Consider the following 15,927-nt stretch of genomic DNA (forward strand, 5'->3'; position numbering starts at 1 on the left):
ACCAACGTGAAGGAGCATCACCCTCCACCTGCTGTGATATCCAAATGACCTGATCAACACTCTTCTTCTGCTGAGAGTCAAAAGTGATATTCCTGCTCAGAACAAAATCAGAAGCTCCCAAACAATAATCAAATGAGCCTCCGAATCCCAAACGTGCAATCGGATCAAATCTCACATCCTCGATGTGACCAAATGCTGGATAACCAAATATCCGACGCTAACCAAAATCTGAAGCAGCTCCACTAGATCTAAAATCTCCAAATGCAACAGTCGGCGACCTATGACTAAGATGACCCAAATATGTCGAACCTCCAAAACTAGAACCAATGTTCGACAACCAACGCCAATCCTCCTTCAGAAAGGAACGACCAATCACAATTGTCATCTCATCTCGTCGCCCCAAATATTTCCACACCAGTGAAGTGTCTCTAATTGTCGTGAGCTCGGCACAAACGCAGAAATAGGTCCCTCTTGTACCTCCCACTAAAATCAGACTGAAGTACCTTCACTTTCTGCCAACACACTTCTTCAACTGTTGTTGACTACTAGAACTTCAAAACCAACAGGACTTGATTGCAACCCATAAATGCCTAGTACAATCCCCAACATAGGAAACCAAAATACCAATTTACCTTCCAATGATGCCTCCTTGGAAGGCCCCCGAATGCCTGAATGAACACCAAATATAAGACCACTCAATCATCAAATAGAAGTGCCGAACTCCATCTCGGTCTCCTTGCTCATACCAACGTGCTCAAAGGACTTCAATATGCAGGTCAATAGCACTTCTCAATAATCCAATGCATCGTATCAACAAACAAATAACTCAGCCTCAAATCCTTCTATCTCGGCCAACTATCTCAAAGCACCAACAAATGAAAAATAGATCCAAACTGATAAAGGAGAGAATTTTACCTCCAATTGAAACCCTAACAAGAGTCTCCAAACGATCTCACCCCGCACGACTAGGGGTGCATTCAGTTCGGATACAGCTTGGATATTACCATTACCATAACCATAACCACTTTCTAAAAACGGATACAGATACGGTTCGGATATTCATCGGTAAGAAAAAAACATTACCATATCCACATTAAATGAAAACGGATATGGTTCGGATATTAGAGAGACAGATACAGTTCGGATACAGATACTAAACTGATATTTGGGAAATAGATATGACTAGGATATGACAAAAAATACATATGATTTTAATAACTCGCAAAGTAAACAAGTAAGACAAGTTACCTCATAGACTTTGTTGCTATTTTGTATGACAAACCTCAGAACACCATAGCAGGCCCTAAACAAAAAATAAAAAATATTGAATATCATGATTCTAATACCTATTCATTGAAATTTATGAACTTAATCAAACAAAAAAATATAATGATGCAAATTACAACAAATGCTTGAACTGTGGGTTTTTCAAATCACTCAACAAATGCTAGAAATTAGGATATCAAAAAAATTAGGGCTTAGGGTTTTTGAATTATACCAAATTAGGGCTTGAACTGTGGGTTTTTTAATGACGCGGAGCACGACGCGGAGGCGGAGCACGACGCAGAGCTCGACGCGGAGCACGACGCGGAGCACGACGCAGATCTCTGGAGGCGGAGCTCGATGCGGAGGAGGAGGCGGAGCACGACGCGGAGCACGACGCGGAGGCGGAGCACGACGCAGAGCTCGACGCGGAGGCGGAGAACGATGCAGAGCTCGACGTGGAGGCGGAGCACGACGCGGATCTCTGGAGGCGGAGCCTGACACGGAGGATCAGAGCTGCTTAAGGTTTTGGGAATTGGGGAGGCGGAGGAACAGGTTGAGTTGAGATTTTTGAGCAGATAGGGTTTGGGAATTGGTAGGGTTTTTTGAGTTTTAAACAGGTCGGGTTGTGGATTTTGAGTTTGACCCAACCCAATGTGTTATAATTTATAAACCAGTGTTATATATATAACCCATTTCAAATATCCGGATATCCGGACCGTATCCGTAATTTCGACCCGATAACCGTATCCGAACAGTATCCGGATAAAAAATCTAAATCGTAACCGTTTCCGAAACCATATCCGACCGGTTTTAATTTTTCCTTACCATATCCGCTTTCCAAACGGATACGGTTGCGGTCGGTCCAGATAAATCCAGACCAGTTTGCACCCCTACGCACGACAACAACGAGATCCACAAATAGGAAAAATCTCACCTTTATCTCTAAACAAAGCCCTCGAAGAGCCTCCAAAGCAATCTACTTCTCCAAATAGCCCAAGCACTAACAAACCAATGCAGATCAAATGGAGAATAGATCCAAACTGAAAAAGATAGTCTCTTTACCAAAAAGATCCCACCTTTCTCACCAAACGAAGCCCTAACCAAACTTCCAAATTGATCTACTCCTCCAACCAACACAAAACCCTAGATCTGGAATCTGGAGCTCTAATACCAATTGTTGTGCGCAGCGCAGAAGTGAGACAACCAAACGGGCGTGCTTCGAGAACCAAATCAAACAAACGTCGAGATAAAGGCCAAACAAATAAAAAACAACAACGACATAAATCCAAACACAATAGATTTACGTGGTTCGACAAATTACCTACGTCCACGGGGCAAGAAGGGGATTGGGTTTTCACTAATAGAGAAGAAGAGTAAAAACTTAGATTACAAAATGCTCAAAGCAATCAACTAATCTTACCAATAAATCTCTTAATCTCTTCAGATAAATCCTCAAACAATTGCTTAGAAAAACTCTCATTTTTCTGTGCTCCAAATATTCCCAACCAATCTCCAAACAAAGCCAAAGAAACAATATAACGTGTATTGGTATTTATACAAACACCAAAACCCAATAAGAACAGGAAAACAATTCTGGGCCTGACCCGTTACGCGGTCGACCGCCACAGTCGACCGCGATCAACAAACAAAACCTGAAATCACTTACAGGGTCTGGCGGTCAGACCGTGAGAAACGACAGAGCCCAAATTCGCCCACAGGGTCTCGCGGTCGACCGCGGTGGTCGACCGCGCCAAATCCAGACTCCTCCCAGAGTCTGTGCACGTTCGCGGTCGACCGGCATTGCGCCGCGGTCGATCGCGCAGCTTCCAAAGTGACTCCTGCGAATCCCAACACCTGTTCTTCTTCGAAATTCTTCGCGGTTTCTTCAGGTATATGAGTTTTCTTATTTGATGGGAGGAAGGGAAGGGGAGTTTTTTTAAAAGCGAAAATAGGGCAAGATGTACTATCAAAATTATATTAAAAATAAGAGAACATAGTTTTTACATATATATGTGTGCGCGCGCGCACGTACACACCAATAGTAAAAGAATGAAAGAAACACTCATGATGTTCCTCTTAAACAAGATATCATTTATACAGTCTGTTAGTTAATTTTTTTTTATTTTTTTGAGTTTGTCACGAGGCATCTCCACACCTTGTTATAGATGAGACTAGTTCACGCTCATACTTTATGGCTAGCGCTGACTCAAGAGTTTGTTTTTACCTGTTAGTTGTTTGAACATAGCATTAGTCCGTCATGGATCGTCCTCCAATAGGAAGGCCCCGCTTGCCCAACCATACGTATCCGTTAGTGAAATTTGACAAATACACTAATCTATTGTTTGTCATTGACCGCATTTATAAGTACCAAAATAAAAAGTACAAATAAAAGGAGAAAGAGTAGAAGTAACAGTGTCATAAATTACAGCAGTAACTGTACCCAAAAAAAAAAAATCCAGCAGTAATTTCCACTAGTGTTAGTTGGCTGCCGGAGGAAGAGCGCGGCTGCTGGGCCTACAACTTGGACTAATGGGCCGAATCCTCGAGTTTTCTTAGTTTCGACCTATTCCCAAGAGTAATTAAATGTGGAATTGGCCCTTGTACGGTTCCATATCTAGTTCAGCCTAAATGGACGGAAAAGGTTCCTAAAATATACAGTCCATTTAGGACTAAAAAAAAAAAAACCAAGGCCTGGTTTATTTTTGAACCAAAAGCGGAACCATACACGTCCACACTGTACAAATAGAATTCACATAAAATCCAAATTCCAACTTGTTCGGATCTTCCTCTTTTTCGTCGGGTTTAATTTACTCAGATCTTAATAAAGTTGCCCCGGTTATCGGTTCAATTGTGGTAGTTCAATTTTTATTATATAAAAATTCAATTTATAATTTAAGTTGATAAAAATTAATATTCCTTTTGTTATATGTTTAAAATATTAACCGTGATGGACGCTCCAATTTCCCTCCGATGATGATGGGCACTTTTTAGATGCATGTATTGCGTACAAAATGTTATAGACTAGAGTGATTTCTACGCTGACGAACTTCCCAGTCCTGAATATATATATATTAGTAAGACTCCTATCAACTTAAGTTGATGTCCACCAAACTTTCTAACCACTCATTTATTAATATAAAAAACCTTTTCATATCATGCAAGGATCCCTAGACAATATGAGTGGCTAAAAAGTTTGGTGGATAGCTTTTTGCTATCCACTTAAGTTGACATAAGAATTGCTCTCTCTCTCTCTCTATATATATATATATAGTCATGTCCTTGTATCCTACAATTTTACAAATTTGTCGTGTCACGTACCCGTAACCACACCTATTATTTGTTACTTTTGAGTAGAGTTCTGTTACCTGTAGTGAGGTTGGTAACCTCTTCTCCATCATCGCGCCTGCCTTCCTTCACCTCTGCTCCCTTTGGGCCCATCACCGTCCCACTCCAGAGGGCCTAAAGGGAGGAGAGGCGAAGGGAGTTTGGCAGAGGCATCTTTGGCGGAGTGAAGCGACAACAGAGGAAGGCAACAACCAAGGGAAGTGGCAGCGAAGGAGAGATTACCAGCAAAGGAGAGATTACCAAGGGAAGCAACATCAGAGAAAGGCAATGATCGTGTAATTTGAATATCTTTACGGCGTTACATCATTAATCAAATTGTGTTATTTGCCACATTATCGAAAAAGAAAAGCTTTCATTTTGTGTAAGCTTAACGGATGAATGAATAAACAATGTCAAAATTGCATCATTTTTTATACACGAAAATTCTGGTATAAATATCATAATAATAGATGCACATTCTTCATTGGGGTGGTCCCCGAGAATATCGTAACGCTCTAGATAGTAACCTGAGCCAATTTATCTTACATGTATATATAAGTGTGTTCTTACATGCACACATATGTGTGTATCGGTTTGCATGTAAAGGTATCAGCAGACAAAATCAAAAATTTTATATAAAACATCTAAAACCCTGTTACAATCTCGGTTGTTCAATTACACGACTTCCTATGATATTCATCCCCTAAGTTGTATATAGACGAAAAATCATGAGACTTAAAATGCATACCCATGGATCTAGCCATTATGCTCCACTAATAAAAAAATCAGTTCCCACTCAACAATTTTTCATTTTCTTGATTTTAGGGTCAAGTATTCCAGATGCTTAGAATGCTTTCGTTTATGCATTTGAGATGTGAATATATGATCATAGAGCACCATATGCCAAAATTGTGGGTGTCCATGTTGTATATCTATATTTGTGTGTGGTATGTGTATCAATGGCACATATTGTGTCAGAGCAACTCCAGGAGCAAAAATTACTAATAAAATATGATTCTTTTCACTTCATGAAAACATGACAAATGATTCAAGCTGACAACATGCACAATATGGTAAATCCATCAGCTTACTTTTTTTTCCTTTTTTTTTGTCGAGGAAAATCAGCTTAATTTTGAACTTCATTCCTTGGTATATATCAGGACAAATGATTCAAATTGACAACATGTACCATACAGTAGAGCCTTCTTCCCTCTGTATGTGTGTGTTTGGTTTTTTTTTTCCTTCCTTCTTTTGGGTAAATTACAATAAACCTCCACTAACTTATCAAAATCTCTTTTTATGTTATTTTCTGGTTCTAATTTATGGGGGTTATTTGCAAAAAGCAGAAACTTGTTGAGGGTTGCTGCAAAGCAGAAAGTTTTTTTTTGGGAGGGGGGATTTAGTGTGATTTTTACTGCAAAATGTTGAAAGTTCATGAGTGTTCAGGGTAAATTACCCAATTATTAATCCTTTGGAAAAATTGATCTTGAATATTCAATAAAAAAAATGAACGATTAAACTCATGGATCATTATTACCATTTTGTAAACGTTTATGTGAATAGAAGCACAAAAAATAAGATGGTGCATAGTTTTTCACCTGGAGCAACATATCCAATGGTTCCTTTAAAACCATACGAGTTGATTGTATGCAAAGACGTTCTGACCAGAGCTTCCACAGGACCTCTGGCAAGCCCTAAGTCACTCACACAGGCAGCCATGTCCTCATCTAGGAGAATGTTGCTTGGCTTAATGTCACAATGAATAATGGGTTTCTCACCACCTTTGTGGAGACGATACAGTCCAGAGGCCACATCAATGGCTATGTTAATCCTCTGCAGAAAATTCAATTTCTTAGTCTCACCTTGCTCATTGACATCGGGATGCAACCAACTTTCTAAACTGCCATTAGCCATGAACTCATAAACAATTGCCTTGAAATCATTGCCCATGGAATCAACACCTGAACATGTTGTTAAGATCTTGATGATATTTCGGTGAATCATGTTTTTCAAAACATCACATTCCGTCGTAAAACTCTTGGAAGCTCCATGTTGTTGCAGGTTAAGTACCTTGACAGCAATCTGCATCCCCCTAAACATGCTATCCTTATCATCATCATCTATTTTTCCTCTATAGACTGCACCAAAACTGCCCAGTCCAATTAAATTGTCTGCAGAGAATCCATTTGTAGCTCTCATAAGTTTAGCATAAGATATTCTTCCTTGTACATATATAGATTCTATATTAATAGGTTCTTTTCGTGGAGTTTGCATCCAGCAGAAAATTAGGAACAAACATACACCTATAATACCAAAGGCAATGATTAGTGAAAGTGTAGCAAACCAATACTTTTTCCAAGTAGACTGAAATGTGCAAGGTGGCAGCTGTAACATTGAGTTCCCTCCACAGAGGTTATTGTTGCCAAGGACCGATACTGCACTTGCATTTGCAAAGACTCCATTCCTTGGAACTTCACCCTCAAAATTATTGTATGATAGGTTGATATAATATAGAAAGGGGAAGTCCTGTAAAACATATGGTATTTGCCCTGACAAGTTGTTTTGTGAAAGATCCAACTCTTGCATGCCTCGTAATGTACTCAAAGCCAACGAGATATTCCCATGTATGAAGTTGTTACTAATGCGAAGGTTCTTCAGCACCTGACATTTACCAAGACTGCTTGGGAGTTCCCCTGACAAATTGTTCCTACTGAAGTCAATTTCCCCCAAATTCTTCAAGCTCCCTACTTCCGCTGGTAATGACCCTGTTAATGAATTTCTTGCCAAGTCGAGATATATCGACAGTGTTGATATGGTAAGGATTTCCTTAGGTATGCCACCAGTAAGTTTATTATTCGACAGGTTTAAGGAAATTAAGTTTTGGCAATTTCCCAGATTAGGTGGTATCATTCCGCTTAATTCATTAGACCCCAAATGAAGAGAATTCAGTAGAGTAAGATTGCCAAGGGTGGATGGGACTTCCCCAGATAGCTTGTTGGTGCCTAAATCTAGTACATGCAAGTTCGTAAGCAATCCTATTGGTGCAGGGATTGAACCTCTGAGCAAGTTCTGACCCATGTCAAACACTGTCAAGCTTACGAGGTTCCCAATCTCATGAAAGATATTCCCAGAGATTTCGTTATCCGACATAGAGAGTATCTGGAGCTTGGTGGACAAGTTTGCAATAGAATTAGGAAGCAGACCTCCAAGGCTATTCGAGCCCAGTTGCAATTTCTCTAAATTGGTACAATTGCACAAACCAGTCAAAAAGCTCCATCCTTCATCTTTTCTAAGTTCTAACTGATTATCCAATAGATTCAACCATCGTAGTTTTCGTAAGCCACCCAGATTTTGAGGGATTTCACCAATAAACCTATTGCTCGAGAAGTCTACGACTTCAAGAGTAGATGCATTGAACAATGACATAGGTATGGGTCCATGAAATCGATTGTTATACACGTAAATCTTCCGAAGCAATGTAAGAGAATAACCAGCATTTGTTGGAAGAACACCCAAAAGGTAATTATCTGCCACATTGAGCTGAGAAAGGGCTGATAAATTCCATAACGAAGCCGGTATAAATCCAGTGAGGCGATTGCCAGACAAATCAAGCTCCGTCAGTCTGTACAGTTTACCCATCAAAGATGGTATTTCTCCACTAAGATCATTGCTGCCAAGGCACAAAACATCAAGAAAGGAGAGGTTTGTTAATGAAAGCGGTATTTTCCCTTCAAGATGATTGTTTGACAGGGACAAAATCCGTAGGTCTAAACAGTTTCCAAGAACCGAGGGGATTTCACCCTCGAGCATGTTGCTACTCAAACCGATAACCTGCAATCTCGAACAATGAGAAACCGAAGAAGGGACACTCCCCCCGAGAGAATTCATACTCAGATTGAGATATCTCAAGCCACGCAGTCGACCAATCTCGTGAGGTATCAGTCCATTAATTTGGTTACCAGAGAGATCAATTTTCCTTAAAAAAGTAAGGTTGGCTATGGCAGCGGATATGAAACCATCCAGACCCAGGGTTTCCAATTCCAAGAAGATGACCCTCTGAGGATGTCGGCACCGACAGTAGTGGACCGAGTTATTCCAGTAGGGCAAAGACCCCTCGGGGTTCGTCGATATCGCGGATTTGATGGACAAAAGGGCTCGCCAATCTGTGACATTGGTGAGCACTGGATGCCTCAGGGAGAAGGTATGATTGCACAACAGGAGGATTAGGGTTGCGTAAACTAGAAGTTTTGATGGTGATGGTTGTGCAAAAGTTTCAACAAACATAGCTAGTTCCAAATAAACATATCAAAGTAATTGAATTCTATGGCATACAAGAAGAAGAATCGAGCTCGTCAACGTCAAACTGCGAACAAAAATTCCCATTGAAGCATGTTATCGAACATGTGGGGGGCAATAATCGTACCTTGGCTGATTCCTTTTGACTTGGGTGTTGAGAACTAGAGAAACGTGTAGTAGAAGAATAGAGTACTATTCTTCTCGAGGAGCCAGAATTAATCAGCTTGAATTTATGTGGATGAACCCCTGTGATTGCCATTTATTGCGGTGATTTAGATGTTCGTTTCTTAAATCTTCAATAATTTTACATTGGCCCCTCATATCTTTGAAATTGCTCATATGCTCCTCGATTCCGAAGGGTTCATACAATTTGGTCCCTTATTGACCAAAACACCCCTCATATGCTTATACAACTTGAGGGAAGTATTAGCTATTTTAAAGATTTGAGTGAATAATATGGAATTATTGAATACGAGAGGAACTAACAATATAGAATTTTGATGTATATTGTTGTGAATGAGACGGAAATATGTGTATATATTGTTGGAAAATTGTTTTTATGTATATAAAAAATATGCACACATTCTGTGCATGTTTTTTTAAAACCAGCAACTCCACAGGACTTCAAGTCCCATGGAGTTGCAAGCTGAATTTCCAAAGAGCAATGCTCTCTGGACATTCTGCCTGAAACTTCATGGAACTTGAGGTCCCGTGAAGTTTTGTAACTTTTTTCCGCCAAATTCGACCCAGTTTCAGCCAGCTGGCTGAAACTGGTTCGAATTTGGTAAATAAATTGAAAATAGATTGTTTTTAGCAGTTAAGCTTCCAAACGGGTTGGTTTTGAAAATTTGTCCTTTTAAGAAAGAGATCGATTTTGCTAATAATTTTCAAAAATGGTCATCTTTAAAAAATTCTCCTTCTCTATAAGTAAGTTACAGATAATCTCATCAACTTTATCATCCCCAAAACTTACTCGTTACTTGTTCAGAGATGATGCATGCTCAAAAATCAGTTGAGACAATAAGCTTTAGTAGTAGATGAAGGGAATTGTCCGCAATTTGAGCTTTTTTTTTAACAATAGTCGTTTTATATCATCAAGCGCTCTTCTTTATAGTTTAATAAGTATCAGTCAACTAAAATCAGAGTTTAACACCCTATTTAAATGTAATGAAGGGGGATAGATAGGGGAGAAAGGAAGGTAGCGGAAACCCTTCACTACTTTCAGGAGTGCTGTAAGAGTGAAGTACTCGTATGGAGGAATGAATGTATTTTTATCCCATACATATTTCACGAGAAGGTAGGAAGATCTGTAACCTTTTGCCGCCGACAAATACAAAGCACCCTTCAACCGGCTATGGCTGCACTGATCAATTTTCTGGTCAAAATAGAAAGAACTGATCATCTGTAGCCGAACTTTCTTATAATTAGGAGGTTTATTCATCGTACGATGTCCAATTTGAGACTTGAATCATCCCACTGTTTGAAATCAGAAATCCGTCGATGACCTCCTCTACCTTGATGGGGGAAAAGGCATATGCTATAGACACCTCATAGTCAGATACAATAAACCGAAAAAGAAAAAAAAAAAGCTGAAAATTTAACCGTCCTGACATTGTTCAAGTTAGCTCGCTCCCTGTTCTAGGAGTAGGGTCTTCTGAATCATAAAAAGTCAACCGTTAAAATTTTCTATGCTCTCCCTCCATCCTCCCGTGGATTTCTAATACCACCTCTTGTACGCTGGTGTTCAGATAAAATTTGTGCTCCACTCGTACAGCATGCACGTTGTCTAGGTAAAAAGGGCTCTGTTTATCTTCGCATGTACAAATTTTAAAGAATAATTCTTTAAACCGAGAGGATCGGGATTCCTGTTAGTTGTATTTCATGACAATACATGGGAGTCGAGCACTGCCTGATGAAATTGGCCCAGCAGATACAGAGCCCTCTGCATGAAACAACAACCATACAAGTCAGAACTCAGAACTACAATTAACACCTAAGATATTTTCACATTTCATGCATTTACCGCACTAGGCTTCGCAACTATATGTGGTTCAATTAATTGTCATCACCAGGAAAAGGTAAACCCTGATGAAAAATAATTCACTATTGTCATACATACTAAGAAGCATACTAAATGACAGACCCCCCAGGCTCCTTTCCATATCACCAACCTTTTTTTGGAGTCCAAAGATGCACAGAATGTGGAATATGATCAAGCCCTGAAGTGAATGACAAAATAAGCAAAATACTTGGGGAGGTACAATGCAAATCAAAACGTTTATAACAGGGTTATAATTAGTAAAGCAACAAGGACAAGAATAGACCTAAATGACCTTGGGTTGAGGCAATAACAGAAGACACTCCAGCTGTTCATTTAGCAGAGAAGGTGGCCTCTATAGATCTCATTGGATAAAAAGAAGTCATCGAATCAACCTAAAAGTTTTATGTAAAGCTATGTCACTACTGTCAGTTTATTAATTATTATTAATTTTTATTTTTATTTTTGGCATGAGAATGTAGCGCAGAATGGACTTCAGGAGATGGTGTTTGATATAAGATTTCAATATATCATTCCTCAAAGTGTCTGGTTGAACAGCTAAGGATTTGCAACTGTATTTGCACATGAGAAACAACTAACAAGAAATCACATACGGATATAATAATTACCAAGGGTGAAGACATTATATGAAGCCTTCTCAGGTTAAACAGTCAAGTCAAGGATCTCCCAGCCCATTCCCGGTCTCGCCGCTTAAGCTTGGCTTGCATCTTATTGAATTTTTCTTTACCTTTCTCCAAAAGAGGGTCGAGTACTACATATTCATTTGGATCATCCCTCCTAGTCATGTCATCCTGCAAGATATTATTCAAAAATGAGTAACATGGCAACAAGAGCTTCTCACAATAAGGAAATACAATAGGATAACCATGTACCTTTCCAGAATGATCGCGAACAAACGTCAAGCGATTGGATATCCATCCTGACTCATCGTCTTCATCATTTCCCTTAGAATTACTACTAGCGGACACATCGATCTTCTTTGAGATAGAGTTTTTGAATTTTTCCAGCCTTGCTAATGTCTGCCAAAAGAAAACCCATGAATAAAATGGATCTACCACAAAATGAAGTGAGCAGTGTGATCTGTAAATAATACATTTATGAAGGAAAAACTTTTCGCAACATTGAAAAAAAATTCAATGACATAAAAATAAAACAATAGACAGAAAGGACAATGCCTTTCATGTCTGCCCGAAGAATTCTTAGGATCAAATATGATATATGAGAGTTTTTAACATACGTCTTCTTCACGACCATGAAGCCGGCGCTTCTTCAGTTTATGTAGCTGCCTCTCTTTGTCAGCCTTACTCAGTAGCTGCAGGTCAGTGTCTGCCTTAGCCATATGTTCAGCCCTACCTTCTGAGCCCATGCCCTTTTTCTTCATAGAGAGCTTTTCAACCTTGGATGCTTTGTACTTAGTATCCTCATCATTGCTCCTGCACAGCATCATTTGGGGCAATAGACATGAAACTCTAGCAGCAGCTCATATATACAAAATGGCACAAATATTATGAGTTGTATAATAGAGTAAAAGAACAATACACACTAAACACACTAGTAAGTTTCTGAGGCCACGTATAGGAAAGTCGACATACAGGTAAAATCCTCAACCTTAATTAACATCAACATTTACTTGTTGAAAGTTGAATACTTTCTGACTACCCTGCATGCCTACTCACATTGATGTCTAACGAAGATACTAGAAAGCAGAATAATGCAGGCCAACAACTAACATACAAGGTCCGCTGAATTTACCTGAAAGGATGCCTAAGAGAATAGTCATAACATGCCTCCTTTTCCTTTCTACTATGCATTAGGCAACATTATTTTTGACTACTGCTGCGAAGTTGGAGTAGAAAAACAAGATGAAAGGGGACAAGGATGAGGATTAATTTTTTTCCCCCAATGATTTGTTGATACAGAAAGAAGTGTTTCCCTCTAATGCAAACAAATAGTGTTGACACAACGAAAACTATTGTCCACATACGGAAGAACCACGGTTTAGTTAAATATCTAGAAAATTACTAGCGTTCATGCAATTTAACACTTCAGAAGTGAGGTAATGGCTTACATATAAACCAATTTAACCAAACAAACATACTTTAAAAACTGAAGTTAAAAAACCAGGTTTGGTTCGTTTACATCTTATATGCGTTTAACTTACAAACCTTGCCGGTCCTAGTATTGCTCGTGAACCTCTTTGCCCAACTCTCCACCTCTAAAACCGAAACCCAATTTTATAGAAAGTGTTGGATACTTGGATGTTACTGGGCCCAGGACTAGTGGCCTATGTAGAAGAATCTCCCCTCCCCTTTCAGTTGAAATTAATATTTTCGGCTTTGTACACCCTATGTTGTTGCCACCATATCCCAGTGCAATCTCCAATCCCAACAATCTTCTCCAATCACCCATTGTAGCTTTATTGCCTCGCCATGCCAATATCATGTCCATCATGAGAAAATGTGGAATAGATTAGGCATCTAGCCCTAACTCATCTATACTGAGCTGAACGAACTTGACTGGCTTCAGAGAGTCAGTTATTGATGCCCTAACTGATTCATGCTTTCTTATTGAAGATGGCACATAGCAGCAGCAGCAAGGCCTCACAAGCAGCATCGGACCACTGAAGAGGCGGCATGGTCTCTGATAGATGCAGGCATATATAACTACTATATTATCCCTTCTTCTTCTTCTTCTTCTTTTATTTTTTATTTTTTGGGTTTAATCATGAAGCACCTATTAAGGGTGTCAACCCTAACTGTTATAGCCCGCGTGTTGCTTCCTCCCAGGAAGCTTCACGCAGGTGCCTCGGCCACTTTTTCAACACTGCCTCGGCCTGACTTTACACGCGGCAATAATGACACAGAACAACACAAGTTGACAGAGCTGTAGTTGAAGATTAGACGAGCCAACACAGCTCAGCACCTAGGCTCATGCCAGGCTGATCTTAGTAAACTGATTTCACATCCTTGACCCCCACAAATGCCAGGCTGGTCCTTATAAAACACTGGTTTCACAACTTTCATACAAGAGAACATGCAGGCACACATGCATATGCCGTGGCCAAAAAGCACCATATATTTCACCAGGCTGTGCACATCAAATCATATTCAACAAATGCAGCAAACATCTGTGGCTGGAAACGTTCATGCTCACAAGTTTCCCATCAAAAATCTACTCAATTAACCTAAACACACACCCCTAGGAACATTTTTTTCTCTTCTCCTCTTCTCTTCTTATCCAAACGTGAGTAAAATATATACCTAACCTAGAGTGTTTTAACTCCTACTTTCTCCTTTTAAGTTTCCTCTTACACATTTGCACATCACCTCTTTACATGTCATTATGGTTACATCTTGTTTCTGAAATGATATTTCCTTGTTTATGGAGTATAAGTTGTTACTTGATGCTGATATACTCTAGCTTTCAACGTAGTTTATCACCCTGTTTTCTTGTTATTACCTCAACTTTTACCTTATTCTGACTTGTTTAGTTATAATAAAACATAAAGGAAGTTTTCATTTCCACTTCACAAGTTTCAGATCTTTCAACCTGAATTTTTTTCCTTAAAAAAATGGGTACAAGTTATAACTATAGTTTCACTTTATATCTATTTCCAGAGGCAATGGGAGTGTGTGGGCCATTTGAAGTGCTTATCCAGTATGCTCCCCGGGTAGATGAACAACATCCTGCTTTCCATGACATTTATTCAAATTCCTAAACGTAGAAGGTAACCACACATTAATCTGCTATCGTTCAGTTTGTAGGAGCTCAGGATGTAGCATACTTGATCTTAGGTCAAATCTTTCATTTAAACTGTAACTTTATTTTAAACCGTAAATCTGATCATCCTGAAGACCATAACATTAAGTTATGGATTATTCTTTTGTCTGTCACGAAGTGCAGAACTAAATCGGCTTCAAATTTATCCACAGTTTGTTTTTAATTAAATTGATCTTTGATCACAGTTATTACTAGTTTTATATACTTTTACCATTAGTGGAGTTTGGTATTGCTGTATTGATCAAATTTTGTTTTGTTCGGACATAATTGTCTCTCGGATTATACTGTAGTCCTCAAATAATCATGTGAGGTCACTGAGGTGCATAATAACCTGCCAACTAATAATAATGAAGCACAAGCAAATAATCAAGAATCCAATATACTAAAGTGTGCACCCACCCAAAAGTTACCTTGATATAATAAATAGTCAACATGAACAGAGTAAATATCTTTCACTGTATTTTCAAGGTATAACAACCTAAGAAGGTTTACAGATATTTCATATTACTAACTATGATAGCCTAAAAGATCTCTCTGAATGAAGTTCAACATCTTAAGAAAAAAATTAAGCATGATATCTGTGAAGGTAAAAGTTCATAAGTATATGTATATATGTTTGAATTGGAATTCATACCTAGGCGATGGTAATCTCTGATCTTTTCGATTAGCTTTATCTGCAAAGAAAATGAAGTATTACTTAGATAAAAAAGAATTAGCTGGAGAGAAGGAAAAAAAAAACTAGAAGATATAACTAAATGTAACCAAGTTCAGCAGTACTGAGTCATAATTGGCATGCGTTACATAAACTCCATATTAATGTTGTAACAGAAGTCCAAACAACATTTACATACATAGATGAATCTCTTTTTTTCTTTTTTCTTTTTTTTTGGTGTTGGCGGTGGTGGTGGGGGGTTTGGGGAGAGGAGGGTGCCAGTCAAGATGTTTAACAAATTGAAAGCCACGCGGATAAGAAAAACCAACTTAAACGCCAATATGTTATGAAAAATTGGCGACATGAAAGTGCTAATACTAAATTATCTACACTTTATATCAAATTATAAAAGAGTGTGCAAACTCAGTACTCACTATTCGGTAGGTAATATTTACATAGAAACAACCAAAAAATTAATTATCTTTCAAATCTTTGACAGTATATCATATTATCATCAATTGGGAGAAATGAAAAAGACCCAATAATTTTT

At 38.8% G+C, this 15,927-nt stretch overlaps 2 protein-coding genes across 2 annotated transcripts; both read right to left on the reverse strand.

Annotated features, from left to right (window-relative positions):
- Positions 4,545 to 8,874, reverse strand: LOC109834760 (receptor kinase-like protein Xa21). Its single transcript, XM_020402781.1, has one exon. It carries the CDS (start codon positions 8,872 to 8,874, stop codon positions 6,142 to 6,144), a length of 2,733 nt encoding a protein of 910 aa, XP_020258370.1. The 3' UTR covers positions 4,545 to 6,141.
- LOC109833339 (peptidyl-prolyl cis-trans isomerase CYP57-like) lies at positions 10,366 to 15,465 on the reverse strand. Its single transcript, XM_020400978.1, has 5 exons — positions 15,360 to 15,465; positions 12,183 to 12,378; positions 11,818 to 11,964; positions 11,554 to 11,736; positions 10,366 to 10,828 (listed from the first exon to the last, which is right to left on the reverse strand). Exons 2-4 carry the CDS (start codon positions 12,324 to 12,326, stop codon positions 11,596 to 11,598), a joined length of 432 nt encoding a protein of 143 aa, XP_020256567.1. The 5' UTR covers positions 12,327 to 12,378; positions 15,360 to 15,465; the 3' UTR covers positions 10,366 to 10,828; positions 11,554 to 11,595.

The sequence above is a fragment of the Asparagus officinalis genome, chromosome 3 (genome assembly GCF_001876935.1).
Source record: "Asparagus officinalis chromosome 3, Aspof.V1, whole genome shotgun sequence".
NCBI classification, from domain to species: Eukaryota; Viridiplantae; Streptophyta; class Magnoliopsida; order Asparagales; family Asparagaceae; genus Asparagus; species Asparagus officinalis.

Coding starts and splice junctions, on each gene's coding strand:
- LOC109834760 (XM_020402781.1), bottom strand. CDS start 8,874: ATGTTTGTTGAAACTTTTGCACAACCATCACCATCAAAACTTCTAGTT.
- LOC109833339 (XM_020400978.1), bottom strand. CDS start 12,326: ATGAAGAAAAAGGGCATGGGCTCAGAAGGTAGGGCTGAACATATGGCT. Junction 11,965..12,182: donor TTCATGGTCGTGAAGAAGAC/GTATGTTAAAAA, acceptor TTCTTTTGGCAG/ACATTAGCAAGGCTGGAAAA. Junction 11,737..11,817: donor TTCGCGATCATTCTGGAAAG/GTACATGGTTAT, acceptor AATATCTTGCAG/GATGACATGACTAGGAGGGA.